Source organism: Falco rusticolus, chromosome 1 (genome assembly GCF_015220075.1).
Source record: "Falco rusticolus isolate bFalRus1 chromosome 1, bFalRus1.pri, whole genome shotgun sequence".
Classification (NCBI taxonomy): domain Eukaryota; kingdom Metazoa; phylum Chordata; class Aves; order Falconiformes; family Falconidae; genus Falco; species Falco rusticolus.
This window is the reverse complement of record NC_051187.1, coordinates 14,588,138-14,614,379: the sequence shown is the minus strand read 5'-3', so window position 1 is coordinate 14,614,379 and position 26,242 is coordinate 14,588,138. Positions and strand designations below refer to the sequence as shown.

Genomic DNA, 26,242 nt, shown 5'->3' with positions numbered 1-26,242 from the left:
CCATTTCTGGAGGCAAAATAATGAAACTTCAAGTTTTAGGGTGGCTCTGAGAAGTACCTCTGTTTTGTCGTGGATCTTTCTGCTATGAGTCTCTCTACAGCATATTAATAATTTGTTATCTTGGGAGTCAGATACAGGAGATCAGAGCACCTCCGTCGTTTTGCACAGGATATCACGCTTTGTGTAAGCATTTGTCCTGTACCTTTGAAAGCAATGCATTTTCCCTCTCTGGAGGCAACTTTAAGGTTTAAGTAATTGGGCTTGCACTTACAGCAGGGTTTATGGTTTACAGCTGGACTTGATGATCTTAAGGGTCTTTTTCAACCTAAATGATCTTATGGTTCTATGACTCTATGGCTCTGCTATTCAGGGAATGAAATGCTCCAAACATTCACCCTATGAATGTGATGGGAAAGCTTGAAAAATGCCAGTGTGATACATAAAAGCAACAGATACAAAGGTCCTGTTTCTCATTTAAGGCGCTTATAGCAGGAGCTATGATTTATACTGGCTTAAAGCTTCCCTGTGGAACAATGTCATATAAGTGAAAATAGCCTTGGCTCAGCCTGCTTAGTCCTGCCTGGCCACATGTAAGGCGTGCAGCCCCGTGCAAGGGAAGCATGGGCATCTCTGCAAGCCTGGGGACCTGCAGCCCCTCATTGCTGGGCACCTTAAAATGGAAGCAGGGTAGGGGGGGATCTAGCTCTAGACTTAACTCCCTAATCATTCCTATTCTTCTGAGTGGCAAGATGATGATTTTTAAGTCTTGTAAGTCACCTAGCCTTTCCTGATGGCAGCGTGATTAATCGACAGGAGAGATGGCGCTCCTTCTTTGTACCCTGAGAGCTGGCAGTGATGGGGATTCATTGGGGTGTGATGGGAGCACATTTACTTGTGCCAGTGCAATGGCTGTGGAAGTTACTGGGCATGTGCCATAGGCTAGGAATACAAATCATACCAAGGCATAAACCCTCCTGCCAGCCGGGGCTGTGGAAGCGCAATGTGCTGGGCTCTAGAGCAGCTTCTTGATGGAAGTTGTGGCACCTCATCTTGGGAAACATCAGAAAGTAGGTTGGATGAAGCCCAGGGGATGCTTAGTGCTATTTTCAAGCACTTTGTTCTGTCTAGTTGAAATGTCTTTAGTAGAAATGGCTACAAATTTTCCGTTGAACTTTCCCTCCTCCCTTTAAGTAGGAAATTACCCTTCTTTTACCAATGGAAGTGTTTTCCATTGAAAATAAATAGTTGATTAATATCAATCTGTAAAGAAAGTAAAAGAAAAAATATCTGGGATTGACATCTGTTGTGTCTGATTTGGAAGATAAAAAGCCTACATAATTTACCTGTGTATGGGGGAGAAAAACAGTCTGTTTCTGGAATTGCTGTGGGAAGTCCTTAGTGGGTTTGGATCAGCTTTGCCTGTCCAACATGACTTTCACCATTTCCATTGAGAAACAGCTCTCAGCTTGTGGCAGGAACATCAGAGGTATCGTGTGTGGGGGGGAGCACCTCATCTGTCTAGACATGGAACTCCCATCCGCAAACAGGACACAGAGGCTGGCAGGGGCAGGAGCTGCCTTCACAGGCAGCGAGGATGTGGCCGGGAATGGTCATGCTGTTGCCTGAGAGCGGAGGTGGGCAGAGTTCTCCTGGGGCTCTCCTGCCCCTTGCAACAGGAGCCCAGGGGGCCACAGACCGTGGCCCAAAGCTGCTGCGGCTTCACCACCCCACAGCCCCACGGGCAAAGGCAGGAACATGCTGTTCCACTCTGCAGCCGTTAGACAGCTTTGTGTCACAGGTAATGATGCAAGAGCCAAGAGCTATTAACGAAGCTGCAATTTAGTCCTGAGGTTTCAATAGCATCTGTAAGCTGTTTGAGCACCTCTGACGTTACCAGAAGGCAGTGGGTGAACCTTCGCCTTGCCAAGGCTGTGTCCAGTTGTTACCCCAAAGGGTTTCAGAACCAAACTCTCAACGGCCGATAGCTTCCCTCCCTTGGTTCTAAAGTCAAGTGGAGATTGCAACAGCTTTTTGACCCTTTAGTTTGATGTGTGTCTTTGGTCGTTTCACACAGCACAATCACTTGGGAAGTGTTGGGGATTAATAAGGATTAGCTGCTGCTGCTGGCTGACTTAATAATGCTTTACAGGGCCACCGCATCTCCCAGCTAATAATGCCCAGGCTTCCCATGTCAAAGGGCTTCAAAGCACCCAGCAAGTGCTGAGGACCATATCTCTATGTGGTGAAGCAAGGTGGGAACCTTCAGCCTGTGCCCAAGACATGAGACCCAGAGCACCGTGACTAGGGCTGTCACTCCCAGGGATGCTGAGAAGCACCAGCTTCCCGAGCCATGGCCTTGCAAGCATGGCTCCCAAAAGGATGGTTGTACTGCAGCAAGTAGGGACAGGGTTGGAAGCAACGCTGCTCTGATCCCTGCCTTGCTGTAGCTGTTATTCTAACTTGCCAAAGCAACTGGTGGTGGAAGCCTTTGCAGTGCCCATGTACTCTGTGGCTTTGAGGAGTTATGAATGAGGTTACAACTCTAGAAAACTACGTCATTCATGATAAAAGTCAAGGGTAAGTGATAGTTCTCTTTAGCTTGAAGGATGCTCTGTGCCCTTGCACTTCTGATAGTTTTATATATACACACCGTGAGAGCTGGAAAGGAGGCAGCAATCAGCTAAATGGTGATTTTTGCCCCTATTCAAAGGTGACACTTAAAACCCGAGCTGGCTCCTTGTCCCTGCAGAGCTGGGGCTGAACGGCTGTCTCCAGTTTTGGAGACTGGACATACAAGGGGCTTTGCTCCATCACTGAGAGCTTTCCAGGAACAAGGTTCCCTTGCTGACCATCCAAGATTTTGAGCACAGGACTCTCAGGCCTCTCCCTGGAGTGGTGGGATAGCCCTCAGCAGGCACTCATGACCAGACCTTTATCTTTAAAAATGCATTTTTTATATCTTAATCCTCAACTGCAAATTCACTCAGAGAGATGGTGAAAGCTTAGCTGACAAAGTGCTGGATAAGCTAGAGGAGGGTTTGGGACCGCTGAGCACAAGCAGTTCAAGGCAGACCACGTGGGTGCAACGCACAAACATGAACCTGGGGAGATATCCACTAGGAACAGGTGAGTGCGCTCCAGAACAGGCCTTGGAGAGCTGCTCCCTGCAAAGAAAGCTTCCCTGCCATGCTCAGCCACCCCCTGCCCTGTCCCTCGGCCGAGGCTCTCCAAGCCTGGGCCATGGGCTGACACCCAGCTGCAGCACTGGTGTGGGGTGCAGCAGCACTGAGCTCACTGCCCTGCAGTCCCCCACGCTGGATGGTTGTGGGCACAGTCTCAACTCCTGAGCCTCCCTGTGGGCCTGCCCTTGCCTCAAAAACACATTTTCCCCCCCTCTCCTTACCTTCTCACGACGCAACTACAATCTTTGGGACAAGCACATTGAGAGTCCTGATCTCAGTTGGGTGTTTCAAAGTGCTATCGGAAAATGTCAGTGAGATTTGCAACTTCATCCCAATTTATCAGAGTTCTTATTTCCCAAAACAAAGTGACCAGAGCAGCCTCCTGAAGTAGCTACAATGACCAATTTGGTGTGGAGCTTGCTAGGAGCTGATCTCCTTTGCACAGATTGTTTGAGAATTTGTTTCCAGGGCAAAACTGTACTCAGTTCTGTTGTTTAATGCCAGTCAGAATCCCAAAACTTTGATGCAAGATGAGGCATTTGAAAGGCAGGTACAGTATTGCATGTACACATACCCCAGTGCAAACACTGTCACACCAAGATCCAGCCCTTACCTACGTAATCGTTTTCCCCCATAAATGGTAAATTAACTGGGAGTCAGAGGACACAAATGAGGTTTGCAGGAACAGGTCGATAATTTATCCCATGGCAGTTGCCAGCCACCTCCTCACCACTGCATTAAAACATACGCAGGAATAAATGCTGATACATATCAGAAATCTATAGCGCTTAGTATTTACGATCTCAAAGAATATGAACAGAAACTTGGCAACAACACCACGGAGCGAGTGTGTCTTTAAATGTAAGGAAAACAAGGCAGCAGGAAGCTGAGAAACTTGCAGAAGGTCACGGAGGTAGTGGCGATGCCGGGAATAGAAACTAGAGGTGAAATCTCGGCCTTGGGAAAGTCAGTGGGAAACCTCCCCGCATCTTGGTAGAGGCAGGATTACGCTCGCAGCCCTATTTGCCATCAATTATCTACCCAGATCTATTTAAAGATAAAACCAAGCCAAACGCTGATGATAAATTACTGTGTTTTCTGGCAATTCTCTAAACAGAGCAGCCTGACTAGCAGCCAGAGCTGAAGCTTGTCACTCGGCTGCAGACGCTGCAAGCAAGGCCGTGCTTTCTCCTGCTGGCTCCGGGGTAAAGCTACGGACCCCACTCCGCGGCAGGAGCAGGATGGAGCCCGCCGCCGCCACTTCCAACCAGCCGCCCCTGCGGTGAGCGCTGCCCGCGGTGCCACCCTGCCCGGGAGGGCCGCAGCAAGGCTGCCCGGTGCCCGGCGGAGCCCTGCCACAGGCTCTGAGCGCCGTGCCGCGCCGGGAGCCGCTTCCCAGCCGCGCAGCCCCGCCGCCGGTGCCGCCCGCGGGGCGAGGCAACTTCTAGAACGGGCACCCGCGGGGCCGCGGGAACTTCGGCAGGGACAGCAGCCCCGCGCCGCCGCACCCCGGCCCCCGCGGCCCCGCGCCTCCGCCCCGCGCACCGGGGCCCCTCTCCCCGCCCCGGGCCCCACCGAGCCCGCCGCCCGCCGCGCCCTGCCCCGCCGAGCCCCGCCGCCCCGGGCCCTTACCTGGGGGAGCGGCGGGGCCCCGCGGGGCGCCCGCTGGGCGTCATGGGGCGGCGGCGGCGGGGCCGGGGCCGGGGCCGCGCCGGGCTCCCGCGCTGCCCGCGCTGCCTGCGGCGGCCCCGCCTCGCCCGGCCCGGCCCGGCCCCGCCGCCCGCCGGCAGCCGCGCCGTAAACAGGCGGCAACGTGACCGGAACTGGGGAGCTCCGCCGGGGCGAGGCGCGGGCGGGGAGCGGGGCCGCGGCGGCATCGGCGGGTGCGGAGCGCGGCGGCTCCGGCGGCAGCGGGGCCCGAGGGGACCCGCACCGGCGCCGGGGACATACCCCCGCACCGGGCCGGGGCTCCGCTGCCTGGGGGTACTGGGGACGCCCGGGCTACGCTGCCCCGGGGGGGCCGCACCGGGCCGGGGCTCGCGGCCGCCGCCCTGTCGCTGTCCGCGGTGCTGAAGCCACCGCCCCGCCACGGGGAGCGAGGAGCCGCGGCGCAGCCGGGCCGGGCCGGGCCGCCGGGGCTCCGGGCATCTGCTGGGGAACCGGTGGCGACCGTGTCCCCTGCGGGGGCTGTCAGTGTTAACGCAACTCGAGGGGGTGCAAGCCAAATGTGGGGTGGCACCCGCTTCGGCGGGGAAACTGGTGGGAAGCGAGTCAAGAATGGGCTTGTTTACTCATGTGGTTACTAATCCTTCATGCCCTTTTGTGTCTGATATCCAGACCAGCTGGGGCTCCTCTTTCAAAGATGACTAAATTCATTGCGCCTCTTCTACAGTAGGGGAAGCTGAGATGCAGTGGCCTGTTCCATGTCACATGGCAGTGAAGGCACGGAGAAATGGTAGCATCCTTCCCGTCAGCTGACAGTCTGCTGATTCCTATTCCCTTAAACCAAAATCTGCTACGGAGGGAGCACTGTTCCTGGTCTGATGCTTAGCTGAATTGTGCTGCCATTCTCACACTAAAACTGCTGCTATTCTGTACGTACCAGCCTTCAGCGCACAAGCAGCACATGCATGTGTTGTAGGGCAGCCCACAGGGTATGGTTTGTGGCAGCATTTTCTCATCCTGTGTTCTTTCCTCCCTTTGGATGCTTCAGACCTCTGACTGTAGCCAGTGCTACACCAAGCAAATGAGGGTATGCCATGGGAAATAGCTCTGCCTTATGCTTGCAGGAGGGCAGGCACAGCCGAGCATCCTCCAGGTGTAATACGGTGGGTTTGTAACATCCTCCTGCTGTAATGGCTGAACATTAATCCTTACCTGATGTGAAGTGGTGTGGTACAGCCTGGCTTGGTGCTGGCCAGTAGCAGAGGAAGGCTGAGCTTGGAAAGGGGGCTTTTCTATGGAGCGTGGGTTTAATTCACACTTAAAGAGAAATCATTAAATCAGGAGAAAAGGTGACCAGGGAGGTCCAAAGGTCTGCACAAGCACACACAAGCCTCTGATTTGCAATGAATTATTCAGACATCTCTGCTTAAGGCCCCAGCCAGCACAAGTGAGAGCTTCAGTGCTTCTTAATGCTAATCCAGTTGTGCTGACTCCTGCCTGGACCTCCTCTCAGTTTGTGTCCTCTGAAAAATAGAGTTCTTCCTGCAAAGCCAAGTTGTTAAGAGGTGAAGAATTTCTGTGTGAGGGAGGAGAGCACAGAATTTCTTATTCAGAGAAGTGTTGTCTCATTAGGAGCTCCTCTCACCCATTTTAACCATCAGGCCAAGGCTTGCCAGGGTGTCGTTTGTCTCAGCGTGGTGTTTGGGGGCAGGGGCGGCTGTTTTTATGTCTCACTGTGTCTTCCCCTAACTTATGTGCTATCTTGAGTAGGAGTGAATTACAGATGGGGAGGTGGGGGGAAGAGGGAGGGGTGATTTCTGAGTGCATCCTGTTTCACCAGGTTTGTACAGTTTTCATTGATTTTCCACTGAATAAAAGACAAGCCTGCAAACAATCAAGGTCAGGCGTTTGGGGACAGAGAGCTGCCTCTGTAAATGAGGTCATTGCTCCAGGATATGGCTGTGCTGCGAGGGAAGGCAGTGGAGCACAGCTCATCCTCTGCACCCAGCATGGCATGGGATAGAGCTGGCTGCCTCTGCAGCATTGTCTGGCAGCCCAGATCCAGCCACGATGCACACACGCTATTGCTATTTCCCATCATTTCTCTTGCTTGTGCTTGCTATTCTACAGTGAACTGGTTTCACTGGAAGCTTTTTGCTCTGAGAGCGCTATGCTTAGCTTTTTTGACCAGGACATGACCTAGAAGTCCCTTAGCTAATCCCTCCAGCAACTGCTGCATCCTGCCCTGCAGTTACACTGCGACCCTTCCCCACTCCCAGCTCGCTCCAAGTGTCAGGAGCCACTTCTCGCACGGGCCTGGGGTTGTTTGTGATCCGCAAAATGAGCCCGAAGTGTCACGAACGCCATTTCAGCCTCAGGAGGGGCCGTGAAGTCGCCGCTGCCAGCCCAGCCCGTGGCCGTGGGGCCGAGCCAGCCTGCTCCTTGCCTGCTGTACGGGAGCGGGGGATACCCCACCGCAGCACCGCCCCACCGGCACCCCGCGGGCAGGAGGGCGAGGGGACCGCCGCGGCAGGGGGCCTCGGCCCCGGGTTTGACTGCAGAAATGTGGCCTTTCCCCCTGGGAGCCGCTGGGGGGGGGGGGGGGGAGGGGCGAGGGGGAGCGGGAGGGCTGTGGGTCGGGGCTGCAAGGCAGCAGCAGCGCTGCCGTGCGGGACTGGGTGCTGCCCGCTGCCCGCAGCTCCGGGCCGACACCGGCCTCTAGCGGCGGCGGTGCGGGCGACGGTGCGGGCGGCGGTGCGGGGGTGCGGGCAGGGGCAGCTTGCAGAGCCTCCAGCGCCGGGCTCGGGCCGCCCGGGGCAGGGGTTGGCGGGCCCCAGGCAGGGCAGGTGCTTGCGGAGAGGGTGCTGCAGGAGGGGTGGGCGCAGCCCCTGGGGCCGGGTCTGCTGCTCGGGGTGAGCTGGCACCAGTGCCCGGGCAGCCAGGTCTGTATTGTATGTGGGTGTGTGTGGGGGTGTGTGTGTGTGTGTGTGTGTGTATGCACGTGCATATGTGGTGTGTGTCTGTGTGTGCATGTATGAATGTGTCTACATGTGTGTATGTGGGGGGGGTGTATGTGGGGAGGTGTGTATATGTGTGTATGTGTGTGTGCGTGGGTGGGCTGTGGCTGAGCACGGTCCTGGCAAGCTGCAGCGTTGGTGCAGGCAGGGCTCCCTGCAGCGGCTCAGCTGGGCACCCCAAGTCCTGCCAGCACGTCGGCCAGGCAGGAAGGCAGCTGTGGGGGGGCTGGGGGCTGTGAAGGTGCTGCCTGGCAGAGAGGGTGGCTGTGGAGGGAAGGCAGGGAAAGGGAAGTTGTGCTGCAAATCATGGCCTTGATCGGGGCCTGTCTGTGGCACAAAGGTCTGTTTTGATCCCATCTTAGCTGAGATATTTGTCTGGGTGGGTAGTGGTGGTGTAGGCATGTAAAGGTGGTATCCATCTCTGCTTCACTTGCAGTCAGTGGACAAAAACAGGCACCCTTTTTTTTTATTTTTTTCTTCAAAGTAGCTTCAGCTATTTCAATAGCAGCAACTGTGGCTGCTCCTGGCCGTGCATCCCTCTTCCCTCTGGCTGCAGGAGCAACTGAAGACTGTGAGCCCCTGCCTGCAGGGCTGTCTGGTTAAATGCCTCATGTTAGGTGAGACCAGTTCACTTGGGAGGTGACTGAGAGCAGGACACAACAGCCACTTCCCAAAGGGAGCATGCGTCTTGGTGTGCAATGAAGCTAAACCTACACCCTGAGCCCTTCCAGGCTAACTATGTAGTGTGGTTTTAGAGCACAACTTTCCCCTCCACCCCCTGAGTTCACTATTAAGGGAATTCTTGCAATTAATTTAAAAATTAGCTTAACTTTGCTTCAAATATTATTTTTCAACCTAATTGAAATGTAGAGTGTGTGTGTCTCCTAATTGCTTTGAAGAACCTATTAAGAAGCTCCTTAAAGTGATGGAGGGCTAAAAGCTAGAGGGTTTTGATAAATTTAACATTAGCTTAACATTTCCACAGAGATTTGAAAATATCAGACTTATAAGGATATTTACTTGAGCTAAGTAATGCAATTTGTCCGAGGTCCCCTTGAAAGAGCTGTTGCTCTGCCCAGCCGCCTGCGGTGAGGTTGTGGTGCGCCCCGGAGATGCTGGGGGAAGGCAGTAGGGGAGTGTGACTCTGTGACACCCCGCTGAACGTGGCAAAGCGTTGGGAAATAACGGGCCAAATCTGTTAGCCTGGCTCTGGTGCGCTGGCCCCAGCGGGGTGCCCGGTTGGGATCAGCATGGCACTGGCAGTGACAAGGGGCACGTGAAAGATGCTGCATGCATTAGCTCATACATACTATGTGAACACTCAATTTTTTTAAATTTCTCAGTATTTCAGAACTTTTTTTTTTTAAATAAAAGTGGTTTTTATTTTTAGAACTTCCAGGTTTGCAAAAACTGGCATGCTGAAACAGGGACTGTCAGTTCCCAGGCTCCAGGGGCTTCAGTCTTTCCTGTGCCCATTCCTATGGCCCCTCTCTGGCCCTGCATTGCCCCTGGTCCCATCAAGGCTGCCCCACCTGTGGCCTCCCGCAGCAGGCGGAAGCACCAGAGAGAAGCGAGGGCTGGGATGGGATGAGGGTCTGGGTAAGGGCCAGCCATGGCTTTGCCCTGCCAGGGAGCAGCACGACTGGTGCTGGCAGCAGGGACCAGCTTGGTCGTTCCCATCAGTGCTGAGAGTCTCTGCATGTACCAGTGTGAAATCCAGCATGGCTATCATGCTCTGCATAGTGGACATCGGATTTTTAATCTGCCCTTGGCTCTGAATCTGATCACGAGTGATACTGATCCAGGCAGAGCTAGTGTCTGATGGCTGCGGGCAACTGATAACAGCCTTGCTGAGGAGTGAGCTTACTTGCTGCCTGGCTCATTGACATATGATGTATCTACAATTTCCTGGTCATAATTTCAGCCAAAGCATCCAGCTGAGGACCAAGCTACCAGCAGAGTGGGCTGCCAGCTGCCAAACCAAGGTATGGACACAGCCTCCCTGGGCAGGACATTGCCTTCCAGCCCGTAACTTGTAAGAGGTGACAGCTCCTCCAGAGGGGAGGTCACTGCCTGGAATTAGGAGGAGCCCCTGCTGAGTTTCCCTTATGTGACCATGGCAAGGCACAGCCCCTCCAGCCAACACAGCAAAGCACTCCCCTGCTTCCTAGCTGAGACGGAGGCATCAATGCCTTTCACATGTGTTTGGGCCCTACAAGAGTCGGACTCTAGAATTGCCAATAATAGGTATTTACTTGAGTAATTAGTGTCACTTGATTTGAATCAAGCTTGCTGAGTTGTGAAAATAAGTTCTCAAAGACCAGAAAAGCTAGGATTTAGGGCTGGAACATCACTTTTTAGAAACAGCTTTTAGTATGATTTGACTTTTCTTGAAATAACATCTAGGTACAATCCCAGTTTGTTTCCCGAGCGCTTGGGCCCCCGTAGATAACATACCCTGTGGCCCCCAGGGGCTTTGGCTGGGGGACCCTGGCTCAGGCAGGCAGCAGGTTTAGCTCTGAATCTGTGGGACGATGATTATCACTCAGCGTTCCTGGACCCCATGCAGGAGAATTCTGCTGGGTGGGTTGGTTGTTTTTGTGGGTAAGCAAGAACCAGCGGCAGAACCGGGGGTTTGGGGGTGAGCTCCTGGCCTGTGCTGGTGTGGCCATGCAGCTGTGCTGCAAGGGGGCTGGGGGGACTCAGGCTGGGCAGGGAGGCCTGGCTGGCCCCAGCCCGTTTCTGGGCTTGTTCCCACTGGTGACTGCCAGGGACTTGGCGATGCTTGGCTCGGACTCGCTCCCTGCGTTTGCGAGTCTGGGAAAGGCGCGTTCCCCTGGGGGTGCTGGTGGGATCCCTCCAATGGGTGGGAGACTCGGGGGATGGTTTGCCTGCAGCCCACCGCCCCCGCAGCGCTGCCGGGGACCCCCGGGGCTGCCCTGGGAGGCGGGGGGGGGGGAGCGGCCATTGCGTAACGCTTTACGTAACAGGGCACGGTGATGTGACCCCCCCCCGCACCTGCCCAGGTCCCCCCCCGGTCCCCCCCCCGGGCGCGGGAGGAGGCGGGAGCGCGCAGAAGCCGGCGCAGCCGCCCCAGCCCCGCGGGGACCGTGTCCGCGCTCCGGCGCTGCCCGCCCCGGCTCGGAGCGGAGCTGTGCGGGGCTCCCCCCGGCTCCCCCCCGCCCGGCCCGCCTGCGGCATCGCTGCCCGGCATGGCCTCGGGCAAGGCGGCGGGCGAGCGGCGCTGGGAGCTGGTGCGCTGGTGAGTGCGAGGCCGGGGGGTCCCGGAGGGCGCGGGGGGGCGCCGAGCTTACAGGGGGGTCTCGGCTCTGCGGTGGGGGTGCCCCCAGCCCGGGGGAGTCCCGGCTGCCGGACCAGGTGGGAAGAGGAGTCCCGGCGGGGTGGGCTCGGGGGGGACGCGCGGGACCTAGCCCCGGCCCTGGGCACTGCAAGGGTCGCAGCGTGGTCCCGGCTGCGGAGGGTCCCCGCGGGGCAGCTGCTCCAGCCGGGGGGTGCATCCCCGGACAGGGAGGGGGATGGGAGTTGGGAGTTGCTGCTGGGGGGATCGCTGGCGTTCGGGGCCAGTACCGGTAGCGGAGTGGGATCCCAACGAGAGTCTCCCTGGCGTGCCTGGGCGTTGGACCCGCCGCGGGGAAGCCTCTGGGACACGCCCGGGATGCTCTGGGGGCATCCCGGCTGTTGTGGGGGAAAAGGGTGCTGAGGCTGCTCCGGGCTCTGGCGTGTGGGGATCGCTTGTCTTGCTGGAGCCAGGGGGATCGCAGCAGCCGGGATGGGCTGACATTGGAAACAAGCTTTCTTTGTTGCTTTTTTTTTTTTTTTCTTTTTTAATCGTGGAGTTTGTGACGTCCAAAGCTTGTGACTTTTGAGCAGGGCGCTGTAGCGATGCCAGGCTGTGGCTGGGGTGACTCTGGCTGCAGCGCGGTGCTGCTGATGTAAGAGCTGGGACTGGGCCCAGGGCTGGTCCCAGCACCGGCCGGCCGGGGAGCACAGCCAGGCCCAGGCTGGGTGCCAGAGCTGCCAGGTGTGGGTGGGATCCCTGCAGACCAGGTCAAAAGCCAGAGTGGAGATTGCCTGAGGATTTCTCTAAGTTTGTGAAGCTTGCTTTCCCCTTTGCCCTTTCTTTCTTTCTTTTGCCTTTCTTCAGCAGCCTAGAGCACTTTTTCTTTTGCACACTTAGACCCAAACTATTACAATGGTGACTTGGCTTGGCCATCCTGCCATCCCCATGGCCTCAGACCCCCACTTCTTTCCCAAAAGATGCTCTAGCTTGCCTGCCACTACTTTGTGCAGTGTTATCATATGCAAGAGCTGCAGGGGAGCACTGGGACTGCACCACGCTTGGTTGATTTCACTAAGAAAATAGGCAGGTCAGTCTGTACTGGGGACACCCAAGGAACCTTTTGGGTTTCCTTTTGCTGAGAGCGGGCAGTCCTGACTCCTGCACCATTGCTGACCCCAGCTCCGGCAGGAGCCCTGCAGCCCTGGGCTGCCTGAGCTCAGGCAGATGGTAGAGCCCAGTGGCAGCAAACAGCCTGAGATGTGGCCCTGCTCATCAGGTCTGTGGGGAACCCGTGGCACTGTGGTGTGTCCCCTTGGCCCCATCCGGGCAGCATGGCCGGACCCCTGTTGTTCATGGCAGGAATGTACAGCCTGGAGCATCTGCATGCAGATGAGAGGACCGTGAGCTCACCTCAGCCCTCCCTGGCATTCATGAACGCTTCAGCTGTGTGTGCGTGCATGTGTCTCCAACCAGTACTACAGGGGCTTTAAATAATTAATTGCTTGCTGATGAAATTTCGTGTTTGGAGGAGGGTGTGTGAAGTGTGGCTGGCTGTTGGGATGGAGGCAGGCAGTGGAATTTTGTTCTAAAAGATGGGAACAACTGCGGTTACTGACAGAACTTGCAGCTACTGTCCAGAGAATCCATACTTCTCCAACCAAAATAATAAACATCAGTTCATCACTTGGATATTATTTAATAAGCCTCAATATCTGGCCATTTGAAACAATGACATTTGAAATAATATTAGAAAGGCATTAGCCTGGTCTTGGAGCCAATGAGAATGCTGGGGACAGGTCTGGTGCTGGTGGGGGGATGGCTGGGTGGGAGCTGCTAGAGGCAAACTGCGCCCACCAGTGTGGTGATGCTGAGCCGCAGGGTGCTGTACCTGTGTCTCCCAGGGTTTTACACTGAAGCGTCCTGTGCTGCTTTGGGAATGTTTGCTCTTTGCTTTTCTGTGTGTGGCAGTTGTGACTGTGGCCTGGTAGTCCCGTGTCAGTGGGATGCTGTACTGGGGGCTGCAGCCAATAGCAGCTCCATGGGTGCTCGGTTGGAGGGCACAGAGTCCCCTGCAAGGCTCCATTCTGCAGCTGCCCACCGAGGAGCTGTGCTGGGCAGTTGGGGATGCTGCCCAGTGGCAGGGAGTGCAGGTGGCCAGAGGGTCACCATCCCCTCCCCTGGGAGCCACCCTCGAAGGGGTGCCCCCTCAGCCCCATGGGAGCATCCACTGATGGGCAGGGAAGGACAGGGACGGTGCAGGGATGCAGACAGACGGGGCTGTGATGTCATTTTGCTGTTTCCACTGAGGAACACATCGGTGGTGGTGCTGGACTCACAGCTCTGAGCTGTACTACTGAGCCCTCCGCATCCTGCAGCTCCCTCTTCACTATCCTGCGCTAATAAATATTTCAGTCTTTCTTGCTGTTATTTTTAGGTACGTGCGAGAAGGCCGGTTTCGGATCGAGGAGAGGACGCTGACAGCTTTCCAGTGGCTGTACTCCCCCCACCAGCACCGCATCGTCAGCCGGGCAGACCTGGACTCACCCAGCAGGTAAGGGGGGCTGGTGGGCTCAGGGATGGGGACTGTGGGGAGCACCAGCATGTCCCCTGCCAGTCCCATTGGCAGACCGCTCTGTCACAAGCCCTTGTGGTTTTGACGTGGGTCTTCTGATCCTCAGTCTGTCTTTAGAGCCCTGTGAATACCTGAATGTCTTGGGTTTTGCTTTAAAATAATGGTCCAGATGCAGCGGTTTCAGCCAGGAGCTGCAAACATCATGTAAACACCTCTCCAGTTTAAAGCAGCGGAAAGGACAAATTACTGTCCACCTGCCCAAACTTTTCTTTTTAACGCCCCCCCCCCCCCCCCGTGCTTTTGGTTAAGCATACAACCTTTTGAGGACCTGCTTTATGCATGCAGCACACTTGAGATTTACTTAAAAACCAGATTAGGAGCCAGGGCCCGCCTATCTCCAAGCCTAAAGTGATCTCTGGAAAATATTTGTTCTGATACCTCGATTTCATTCTGTGCTTAAACTCTCTCCTTCACAGCTCGTTGAGAACATGTCTTGGAGCCATGTCCTGGGCATGTACCCTGGCTTTCTGGGCTGATGCATATGCATTGCTGTCGGTTTGAATCCCAGGGTTTGATGATAAAATGCCATTAACATAAAAGCCTTGTGGGCCTCAAGATACATATAGCGCAGTGTCTGTTTTTCTGCTTGTTAAGAGCACTGAAACAGCTGAGTCCCTGGGTGGCTGCGCAGCTAGAAGCTTTTCCCTCTTTCTTTCAGCAGCAGTTTTACTTCAAGAGACCTTAAAGCCTTGAAGTATTTATCTCCCCAGAACTGCATGTACCAGGGTAACAGTGGGAGGGTGGCTGGGGAGAGAGAGGGTGCCCATCAGGGGTACCCAGGATAGGGAAGGGCTGCGAGTGCTCTCGGAGGGTCCCTGCAGAGTGAGGTGTCTCCAAGGGGGACAGTGCCTGCTCGTGGGGAGCAGGAGGGGAGGTGACATCTGTGTCTAGAAAAAACTTCTAGGAGCAGCAGGGAGGTGCCCCACTTCCCTCGCAAGAGCTGTGGCATACATGCATGCTGCTGCCAGCCGCTTCCCAAGACAGCGATTCCTTCACCTGCTGCCAGAGAGGCTTCCCAGAAACTGAAATTACCATGCTGGTTATTGATTTGAACTAATTTTTGCAAATTACTATCAAAGGCTGTATAAATCTCACCTCTGGTGCATGTATATCATGTGGCATGTGGAACTTAAATGTGTGTAACGTCATTTATAATTAATCTAAAGTACTCTTGGGGTTAATTCTGCTGGATTGATTTGATTTTCCAGCGAGCTCAGAAGTCTGGTAGAGTCTGTGGGATGTCAGTGGCCAGTTATGAATGGTGCCTGCCTCCCTTTTACAGGGGTAGCATCTTTACCCAGTCGCCCAGGGCAGCTCAAGTGCAAACTCCAGCTCAGTCAGTCCCGAGTTTGCCTGACTGACTCCCCAAGCAGAGAGGGGAGCAGCCCTCCTGGGCAGCACCTGCGGCTGGGGAGCAGAGCTGCTGGCCCCGCTTGAGGCACGAACCTGCTGCAGGCTGTGCTGTGCTGTTTGCTTCAGTAGCCACTCTGTGGGACGGAAGCGAGGAGGAAGCCGTGTTGGGGTTGTGTTCCTATCTAAAGCCCATTGTTTGTTACTGGGAGCAGTAGGGCATCCTGCAGTCCCCTGGCCTGGCATAAGGGACAGGGTACAGTGAGCAGGCAGCTGTGCCCCCTCCCAGCGCTGACGCTCATCGCAGCTGTGGCATGCTGCTGCAGGGGCTTCGTCTAGGGAACATTTTAGTGCCTCGGGTGGCATGCCGGCACTGGGATACTGTGTGGCATTTCAGGCTGTCACATTATTTATGTGTCACATTAGTTGGATCACTGTCTCTATTTTTGCACTTGCTGCTTTTTCTTTGTATAATGGTAGTGACACAGCTGAGCAAAAGGATGGCTGATCTGCTGGAGGGGTTGATGTAACAGGTGTATTTTATTGTTCTTTCTATTTGTACATGTTGATGTACTCATTGGTCCCACCTGAGCAGCACTTCATAGAAGGGCAAGAGCATGGACCCCATTTCCTACGGCTTTTCAGACAGCCAGGTTGGTTTTGCCCTGGTCCCACACGCGCAGCCTTGTGTTTGGAAGCAGCAGGCGCAATGCTGCCGGCAGAGCTGCTTTGGCTGGGATGGGCCTCTCCTTTGGCACGGGAGGGCTACTGACAGCTGGGCCCAGCTGCCCAGGAGCTGCAGGATATCTGTGGCTATTTGGTTCGCAACACAGCAAACCTGAGTGCAAGGAGCGCAATGGTTTTAAAGAGTATCCTGGCCAAGGCATGCCTGCTGCTGGTGTGCTCCGGCAGGGACCAGGCAGTGCCGAGGCAGCTGGCCGGGGTGCAGTGGGTTGCCCAGTTTAGTCCTGAGTGCCTTTGGGAGCTGAAATCACCTGCTCAGATGTTGAGTGCTGTAAAACAGGTTTCAGGGCTGCCAGAAAAGGGAATTGCATTGGTTTCAACAAATCACTTTTGGAACTAGTGGGAATGAGGCAGCACAGCTGTGGCAACTGGCTGAGCCCTGCGGTGCAGGCTCACCCTTGGGGCTGTGCCGGGTAGCAGTGGTGTGGGGCTGGGGTGGGTGACCCATGAGCTAGAAAAGATGGGCCCATCGGTGGGGATGGAAGTGTTGCCTTCCCTTTTGACGAGTCCAGACTTTGGCCCTGGAAGCTCTTCCTTTGTCTGGTCCAGCCAGTCCCTAATTGCGCCGTACCAACTGAAGGGGCTCACGTTTAAGACTGAAGTCTGCTTCCACAGCTGAACCCAGAGGGGGTTGCTCCCTTTTCTAGGTATTTTTTCATAAAACGGCCCTTTCACCCTAAAAGCCCCGGGCAGGTTCAGCGGGCAAGGTCCCCAGCTTCTGCTGGTGGGCATCACTCCAGCGATGCTGCCGAAGCCCCCCGATGAAAACTCCTTGCCCAGGAGCCCATGGCATCTCCAGCCTCGGGTTCCTTCCCCCCTCCCAGGGACACGGTTCCCAGCTGGCTGATGCCCTTCACCTGAGCAGCGCTGACTCCCCGCTGGGGCGGGCAGGGCTGCGGAGCAGCAGGGCGCCCCCCGCCCTGGGCTGTGCGGGGGCGCGGGGGCGCAGCGCCAGGCGCAGGCTCCTCGGTACGCGGGGATGCGATCGCTGCGGCTGCGGGGCTGGCAGCCCGCTCCGCACCCCCCCGCGCCGCTCCGCACCTCCCTGCGCCGGGGCTTGCAGCCGCTGCCGGCTTCGCACAGAGAGCGGCGAGGAAATCAAGGTAAGATGCTTCCGAGCCTTACTAAATCCGAACTGCACTCGCAATATATAGCGGTATTTAAATAGCGTGTGGGAACTGGAATATAAATATCCAGGGTAAGCCTTTAACGGGGAAGATTTGCATCCCCATTTGTCCTTGTTTTTTTACCCTGGATGGGCTTGCCCGAATGCAAATGCGAGGCAGAGCCCGGAGCTCTATTGTTGAGACATGTTACAATTCTCAGCTTCACTGTTTGCGTTGAAATATGCGGTGACTACTTCAGGCATGCGGGCGTCGTGTGCCGGGGCTCAGGGACAAGGAGCGGGGGACCCGTGTGCCCAGTGTGGCGATTGCCAGCACTTGTGTTAAATACTGGAAATTTAAGGAGGCAACTTCCAAAGATCTTTCCAGTGCTCTGTTCCCGTGTCTGTGGGGGGTTTGTGGGGTAGTGCTTGCTCTGAGCAGCTCCCAGCAGGAGAGCTGTGAGGGGTTAGGGTCCTGCCTTTGCAGGGCGCCTCCTCAGCTGAGGGGCCCCTGGTTTTTTTTGCGTTTGACAGAAACAGGGCACAGAGATTGTTCTGAGCCTCTCTATTCACCCAGCACCCTGTTTGCTGGGGTGACTCTCCTCCCCTCTGTCTCTGAGCAAGATCATAGCTTATCTCTGCCAGAGAAGCAGTGTAATGTCTGCTCACAAGGCAGAGTATTTCTTCTTATCCTGCTCATCTCTGCAGGCGAAGCACCCGCGTAACCCGGTGTGTGAGCTCCGCAGAGCTGATAAGGGCTGTGTGAGCATGTCGCCTGCATCCCTGGTGGATACAGGACATGAGATGGATCCTGCCAGGTGCTGCCTTATTTCTTCATCTTCTGCACACTCCAGGATTCACTGTTTTATTTAAGACCGCTTGTTGTTTTAGTAGCAGAAGGGACATAATATCTGTCCACACGGCACAATTTATTGAGGGTTGGAAACACGCCAAGGAGTCTAAATTCAGATTCGACAAGAAGCGTGATTCCAGCCAGCAGGCTCGCTCTCTGCATACGCCAGGTTTAGCAGATATTTCATTCTCCCTCTGCTGCTGATTCCTCCCAAAGGGCAGCTCACTATAACCATAGCAGCAAAACAGCCTTTTTTTCTTTGTTTATGTTTGTTTTATCATCCTTCCTTCCTCTTTGTCCCTAAGCGTATCCATATGGTGGTGGGGTCTTGGGGGCTACTCAGGGAGTCCCTCTGCTGCTGTTGGCCATTGCCTGTTGTGTATGTGAAGTCAGATGCTCTGGCTGTCATTAGCAGCTGCTGTGGAAACAGGAACAGGACTTCAGCAGCAACAGTAGAAGAGACATTTTTTTCAGGAGCTAAAAACAGCTCATTCTCTCCAGACCTCTTTCCAGTTTTGTGGGGGTAGATGAATCCCTGCTTAGAGTTAACAACTGCATCCAAGTTGGGTGTCAAACCAGAAAGAGCTGTTTCTTGACTCTAGCCCAGCTCTTGCAAAACCCACCCAAAATGGTGGAAAACCACAGGTGATACTGGCAAGAGGTAGCAAGGTTTTGAAAATCTTGAGTTCAAATCCCGTGTGTCTTGTTTGCAGTATTCAGATGGAACCATGTACAAGTTTGGCCTTGAATCTGAGCCCTGACTGCTGCCTAAACCTAACCTTGTGCCAGCGCATCTTGGCTTCAGGCAGTCGCTGCTCAGCTATATGCTGTCGGAGGGCTGGGGAGCCGGGTGGCGTGTGGGCTCTGAGGAGAAGCCCCCTTGAGAGGAGGGTGTGTGGGCTTGGTGAACGGGCGTGTGCCCAGCTCCCAGCTGCTGCAGGCACCATCTTGTGTCATGTCTTCATAAACGTGCCGAGTGCCACTTAGGGTTTTTCTTCCTTTACTTCTGTTATTAGAAAACTGTTACAGAGACTGTTTGTGTTAAAGATTAGAAACCTCATAATTTCCAGCCAAAGCATGTTCAGGTCTATCTCATATCCATGCTTTCCTCCCACCCCCATGTTTTGCCAGCCCTAGCTTTTAGTTTAAGCTGTTCTTTTTCTGTCTTGCCATAGGCTGCAGTCCCATGCCTCCTGTGCTTGTTGTGTGAATTGGGCTAAATGCTCTCTGGTTCCTCTGGTCCAGCTGCCTGCCAGCAGGAGTGGGGTTTTGTTGTTTTTTGCCCTGATGCATGCCTCCTCCAGCAGCCCCTGCAGTGCCTGGGCAGACAGGTGACAAGCTTCTGTGAGCAGCAGTAGCAGGGGACGATGGTGTGGGATGCACAGTGGATATGCAGGTAGCCATGGTGACAGTGCCCAGGGACCTGGCACTGGGCATGGCCAGCTGCCTGCCTGCCTGTTTGCCTGCCTGCCTGCAGCAGGGCTTCCCCTGGGCATGGAGGAGACACGCTGGGGACAGTGATGCCTCCCCACCTGCGGCTTGGCTGCCTCTGGAGCACCCTGAGCAAGGCATGATGCGTGTGCATTGTATGGGTGCACAGAGAAACCTTCCTGCTGGCTCCTCGCGGGAGGCACACTGTGTGTGGACACAGGCGTCTGCTGCTCTTCTGAAGCATCCTCTTTTGAGCTCAACCTGCATGGGAAGGGGCATGGCTGGAAGAGGTGGGGAAAATGGACACGTGGGAAATCTGTGTGCTTGAACAGGCTCTTCCTAAAGAGAGGAATTTCATCCCCTCAGTAGCAAGACAGCTCTAAAATGGGGTGGACCTGAGAAAACAAGCAACTCCTTACATTAAGTTCATAAATGGGCTGAGAAGAACGCAATGAACCTGGAAGTCTGTGTGATGACTTTCAGTGCATAGTGCTGTGATCAGACCAGGTCTGTGTCCCTCTGCAGCAAAAAGCTGGGTTGTGCGATGCTGGGAAAAAAAACCCAGTTGCTAATGTGTGTCAGGCTGGGTACCCAGAGAGCATGTGCGTGTCCAAAATGTGAATGCTGGTGACGTTCTTGGTGCCGCAGGGTGCTCAGCCAACCCAGTTACTGCAGGAGGCCTGAAGGCAGCAGCTGGGGACCTGGAGGATTGTGCCCAACTCCCCTGGTGCTGGGTGAGCTTTGGAGAGATGGGAGTCACTGGCTCCATGCGGTAGAGACCGGGGTTTGCTCCTGAACATATAGCCTGGACCTGGCTTTCCTTGCCTCCCCTCTGTGCTGCCTGGAAGTGACAAGATCAATATGGTAAAGAAAAGACAAATTAGTGCTGATGGACTGCAGCCCCAGAAACAGTTAAACACATTGATTTCTGCTGACGTTATTGTCCTGAGCCAACCCAGGCTTTGCAGAGTTTGGCCTTGTCTTCCTCCACAGTGATCCTGCAGAAGCATCCCCATCCCTGCCAGGATAAGTGCAGCCCTTGCTGGCTCATCCCAGAGTCCTGCTGCTGATGTTTGCTGGGATGTGTGTGACAGGGGGCTCAGAGATGGCCCTTTCTGTGCTCCCAGAGGTGGCTGAGTCAGAGTTTGCCTGTTCCTGCTCGTCATTTTGTTGCTTCACGTAAGGAACGGATCCGGACTCCCTGGTGCCTGGCTGCAGGCACTGTGTGGTGTAGCAATCACTTCACTGTGAGCAGCGGTGCTACCCAGTTCCTGCTGCCCGAAGGCATATGGGTACCTCTGTCTGCGTGGCGTGGGGATGTCTCAAGAGATGCACGGGAAGGAGTGGCTGAGGGATTTACCCTCCAGGACCCCCCTGTGCTGGGCTCGGTCAGTTGCTGCAGCCAGCAGGTTCTTCCACCTCTCTTGGTGACTCCAAAGTGGATCTGGTGCAGCCTGGGGCCATCCATGCCTGCCCCAGGGCCTCGGTGGGATGAGAGGCTTCGGTGCTGGCTGTGCTGTTGCCAGTGCCTTCAGCTCATGCCATCTTCTCCCTTTCATGGTGTGCAAAGAGCCAGCTGGGGAACATGAGAGCTACTGGCAGGAACGGAGAGGAGCTGGGGTGCTCTGGGCTGGATATGGCCCCATGCGGCTGAGTCATCCAACCTTTCAGTCTCTCTGATGTCCATCCCCAATGCAGCTCAGGGCAGAAGCGCAAGAGCTCATTAGAAACCTGAAGGCTGCAGGTATGCTGGGCTGCTCTGCTTGAGCTGTGGGGGGCACAGACATCTGGCCAGTGCTTCTAGGGGTTCAGCCAGCCCCTGTTGCTTTCCCAGGGTAACCTCCACTGTGCTGCAGTCCCCAAGGTGTAGCCAGGTGGTCCCTGGGCCACTGGGGATGCTCATGGTGCAGTCCGGGGCTGTAGGGGCTGAGTGTGCGCACCCCTCTGTCACTGCTGCTGGAGAAGTGACTTGTCGCAGGTTGAGTGGTGGCTTCTCCCAGGGTCTGTGCTATTTAGCTCTTTTCATAGAACTCAGTGGGAGGGATCAGATCGCTTTGGATGTAGGGATGAGGCCTTGAGCCATTAGTGCTGTCAAATGGCCTTGAGAACGTGCAAGAGGAGCTGGAGTGAGGTCTGCAGTGTGCACTCTGCGTAACCTTGGTCTCTGGAAGGAAGAGACTCTGGCTTTATCCAGCACTGAATCTGTCCCTGACATGTAAACATGGGTGGAAAACAGGCTTCCTGGATCTCTGATCCCAGTATTCACCCTCACAGTTGCCACATCTCTGATGTCCCTGGGTGGGCTCTGCAGACCCTGGCAGGGGCAGGAGTCTGCCCGCTGCCCCTCACCTGCCCCTCACCTCCACCTCACTCTCCATCAGTCACAGTTGCTGCTGAGCCGAGCATGTGGGACTGGGTAAGTGCAGCAATGGGGCTTTCCACGTGCTGGGCTCTGTGGCATCTAACCCAGCCCCCCAACAGCATCCCCAGAGCAGGCCTGGCAGCCCAGCACATGGCTGGCACCCGTGGGTGCCTGTGCAACCCTCGTGCCTGCAGGAACCAGTGCTGTTAGCCACCCGGTTGCTGCAGCTGATGACCCCTTCCCAGGGATGAGGTGGATGTGCACTTGCACTGGGGGCTGGCAGGGCTGCAGCACATCACCTCTCCCATGCTGCAGGTGCGTGGATCAGCGAGCCTTGTCACCAGCCCGGTAAAACCACAGTGCCCAGGACAGAGGCACAGTCTGCGCTTCTCCCCAGGCATGTTCAGTGCACTTTTTCTCCCTGTTTTCTGTTCCTCAGGTTAGGAGCACTTGGAGCAGGGCTGCCTTTCTAAGGAGGCTGCTAGTAATTTCTATGCTGAACTTTCATTTTCTGGGAATTGGCTCTTCATTTCTGGGGGGATGTGTTTGCACTTCTTGCTTTATTCCGCACACCGATCCTCCCAGTTAAACCTCAGATGTATTGAGCCCTCCCTAATAAGTTTAACAAGCAGGCTGTCGATAAGCAGGCTGCGCCTCAGCTCCCCAGGCTGCTGGCTGTCCCTGCAGAGCAAAGCAGCACTTCTGGCTGTTGGAAGGAGGCGATCAGAGATTCCCCTGCAATGAGCAGCGCTGAGACTGACAGAAGTATGCTACTGTCCCTGGAAGGTCTCCTCGGCTTTACTGGTCTTTGGCTGAAGCTCACCTTCTGGGTGACAAAATAGTGTTCCCCTTACCCAGTGCAGCTGCTGAGGAAGCCTCGTGGCAGCGAGTTAGTGCTGCAGACCTGTTAGCTATTGAGCAGTAAACGGCCACCTCTGAGAGCAGGCTGGGTCTTGTGGGAAGCTGCTGCTTAAGGCATGAAGTTGCACACTTCATTTCACTTCAGTAGCACCATAAAGGGGAGAAAATATTGTTAAAAATATTCCACACACTGAGTCAGAATTAATTCGGACACTGTTTTCCTTTCCTTTGTATGTTGAGGCTGATGATATGCACAGCATGTTCTTCCTGCCAGGACACAATCTGATATTTCTGGGTGCCCACGACCTTCCTTAGAATCATAATGGAAAGATGAAAACCCTCAGCGTGCTGCATGCAATATTAAAGCACTAACGATGCAATCAGTCTCTCTTAGCCCCAGTGACAAAGGGAAGAATTACGCTGCCCTTCCTGGGCGCAATTCTGTTCTGTGGTGTGGGCTTTAGCTGCTGAGGAGGTGGCTGGGTACCCATGCCAGCCCCTCCTCTGCCCGTGCCTGCTGCTTATGCCTTCACAGGGGCAGTGCCCCCCCGCCCCCCATGCCCAGGGCGCAGGCAGGGTCGGCCCTGTGCTGGGGCACAGGCTTTCCATGTCTGCCCAAGCCGCCGGGCTCTGGAGCAGCAGGTACCACCTGCGCTGGCTCCACCATGGAGTCTTGCTGCGAGGAGCTGGGGGCTGGTGGCCTGGCTAACCCATCCTGCAGCTGGCATGTCTGTGGGCAGCTGGGCTGGCCAATTCAGCCACCTTGGAGGAAGGTGCCTTCAGACCCTCCTTTCCTCTGTGCCAGCGGTTCATGCATTTGCCGGTGCTGTGCTGTGCGGACTTCTGAACACCCTGGTTTCAGTGGTCTCACAGCAGCCACAGATGCAGTGTTGGGGCAGTTGGAGCCCCGCGGTCCCCCGTTCCATGATGGATGAGTCGAGCCAGGGCTGTGCAGAATTAGCTTGTGTTTCCTTTTGTAAACAGAATCGCAGCCCAGCAGTTTGTGCTCATTAAGCTCTATCTATCTGTATGGCCTCGCGCTCCCTCCCCTCTTGCTGTTTTGTTGTTGTGCCTGGTTGGAGGGTGTGATGGAGCCAGGCAAAATGTGGGCACCTCTCCCCGATGCTGCTCTCCAGCTCCAGGACCGTGGTTACACACTAGGGAGCTGCAGGTGCCTGGTGCTCCAGGTGAGTTTGATTCTATTAATTAGCTGTTAACAACGTGGCTCACTGCCCCAGCACCCCCTCCCCAGTGTTACCGGCGGGGATGGGGCTGCTCGCCAGAGCCGGGAGCGCAGCCGGGGTAGGTCAGGGCAGTGGGCTTGTCGTTCTGGCAGAGGCCCCTGGGAAATGTTAATTTTGTCTGGTGCAGATGGTACCAAGGAGGCATCCTCCCCCAGGCTTTTGTTTCTTAATTTTGGCTGATCAGTTATGATTTGGCTGTGCCTGCGCTGAAAGAAGGAGGGTGGGGTTGTTTTTATTTTTTTCCTTTCGTTTTTGAGCCCAACTGTGTGAAATACCTTGAAGGGATGGGGAGAAGCAAGAAAACATCATTGTAGACGGACTATTTCTGGATGCGTTCCTGTGCAGGCGAGGTAGCACTGGATAGGCGCTGATGTGGTACCCGGGAGTGGAGGGAGTCTGGTGGTCTCTGGGGAGTTGCGGTTGGATCCTTGCTATATTTTCAACCTTTGCCTGGTTCAAATGCTGTTTGTCACTTGTATCTGGTGGCTGACATGGCCCTAGGGGGCTGCCGAACATGTGGGGATGAGGAGCAGGGAGAGCTCCGCTTCCATCCCTGCTGGCCACAGACATCTCTGGGTGCTGGCCCTGCTGGCATGGGGCAAGGTGGGCTTTGTGTGTGGGGTGCCTCGCACCTCTCCAGGGTAGCGGGGAATGGAGGTAATTTCCCTATGACTATGTTGAAGTCCTGTCCTCCTGGGCTCCGAAATCCTGGGGGAGGTACATGAGTCTCTCTTCGTGCTTTAGCAGAACTGCCATACCAATGAGGTGTGAGGACCTGCCAGAGGATTTCTGACCTGAAATGACCTCCCATTAAAGGGGAGCCTGGCCCTGCCTTGCGCGTCCCCCCGTCGCCCTCCGCTTCCATGTTGCCCTTGACAGTGGCAAGTTCACGTAAGGACTGAAGTGGCAGGATGAGATCAGTAATTGGTACTTACAGTGCTGCAACAGTAAACCTTTAAATGAAGAGCTGGCTGTTTTCCTGGGACTCTCCAAGTTGTTGCTGGTGGGATGCCAACTATAGATGGATGCTTCCCAGGGCTGCTGTCCCTTCCTGCCACTGCAGGTTTACGTGCAGGGCTGCGCTGGAGCTGCAGCAGCTGGGAATTGTTCTGATGCACTGCAGAGCTCGGCCATGCGGGGAAGCTCCCTGCTTTTATTTTCAGGCATGTAAATCGTGAGCAGCTCAGCAGAGCTGGGCAGAAATCAACCGGTATGAGTGTAAGAAAGACGTGACCTGGGGGAGGATGAAGTGAGAGGATAATGTCACACTGCTATTGATGCAGAGCTTTAACGCAGAGTGTGCAGGCCAGAAACAAACGTGCTCCAAGCAAATATCTGCTCCAAATATTTCATTGTACCTGAATCATGGCTTTCAAGCCTGCAGCATGTTTGGAATTTTTTTTTTTTTTAAATAATGTCCTTAGGAGCTCTAAAATGCAAAGGATTTCCATCATTTCATCCCTTCAAGAAGAGATGGCTGTGGGCAGAAAAGTAGGAGTTGAAATAGCTGGATTTCAATCTAGGCTTTTTCCCTGGAGTTGAGTGATTTCTCCAACTCCCTATCTTCCCCCCTCTTCTTTCACACATTAGACAGAATCCAAATGTCTCTCATTTTAAAGCTTTTGGGTGCTTGGATGAGAGTCTGACTCCTGCAAGTGCCAAGCGCTGGGCTAGGAGCTGCCTTGAGTCCCCTGGGAGCTGTGTGAGCCAGGCACTGCCCGGCAGCGCCAAGTCAAGGAGATGTTCACTGTGCACCAGGTGTTATCGTAAAGCATCGGAGGAGGAGGTGAGTGTTCAAGTAGCTGAACCAGTAGGACCTTGGCAGGTGGAGGCTTTCCGCTGGCCTTTGAACTGCTGGGACTTTGGGAAGTGAGCTTTGGGTTCCTGCATCCTGTGAGCGTGGTGGATGATGTGCGACCGAGTGGTTCACCCCTTCCTGGCTGCGGTGCGAGGCGAGGCTTTGGTGCTGTGCCGGCAGCATCCATGCTGAGTGCCACTGTGGCCCTAGGGAGAGCGACCCCCCTGTGCCTGCTGAGGGGTGCTTGGCGTTCCCACTCTTCACTTTGACTGGTGGATGCAGACCCCCTGTTGCAGCACAGCCCTGAGTGGATGCAGGTGGGTGCTGGTGGCTGGTTTGGGGAGGCAGAAGGTGCGAGGCTGGGGTCATCAGCCCCCTGGATGTGATGCTCAGCCCCTGGGCACCATGTGCAGCCCCCAGCAGCAGGCTGACCTCCCCGCTGGCTCTGCTGTGTCCTGGGATGCCCAAAGGCTGGCATAGGGAGGACAGCCTGTTTCCTTGGGACTTTGTGATCAGTGGAAGCTGGTACCCAGCTAGAGGTCAGCATTTCCATTTAAATGAGATTTCTGAAGCCTGGCTGTTACAGGACCATGGGGTTTTTGCTGGTGGTCAGGCTGCAGATGTGCATTCCAGCATTACAGAGCTGCCACGAACCAGAGGAGAGAAAATGCAGCAGCTTTGTGGGGGCCGGGTGGGA

The 26,242-nt window shown here is 55.2% G+C and overlaps 1 protein-coding gene across 5 annotated transcripts in view; it reads left to right on the top strand.

The window, feature by feature from the left end:
• Nucleotides 1-10,988: 10,988 nt before the first annotated feature.
• The window catches only part of RAP1GAP2 (RAP1 GTPase activating protein 2), an 80,268-nt gene continuing 65,014 nt past the window's right edge, over nt 10,989-26,242 (top strand). For 2 of the 5 annotated variants that reach the window (XM_037411190.1, XM_037411181.1), the window contains exons 1-2: nt 10,992-11,126; nt 13,600-13,716. In XM_037411190.1, the coding sequence (XP_037267087.1) occupies nt 11,077-11,126; nt 13,600-13,716 (167 nt within the window). In that variant the 5' untranslated portion in view covers nt 10,992-11,076. Of the gene's footprint in view, nt 11,127-13,599; nt 13,717-16,844; nt 16,995-26,242 lie in introns of those variants that run through there. The other 3 variants (XM_037411198.1, XM_037411201.1, XM_037411260.1) reach the window with 3 other exon arrangements.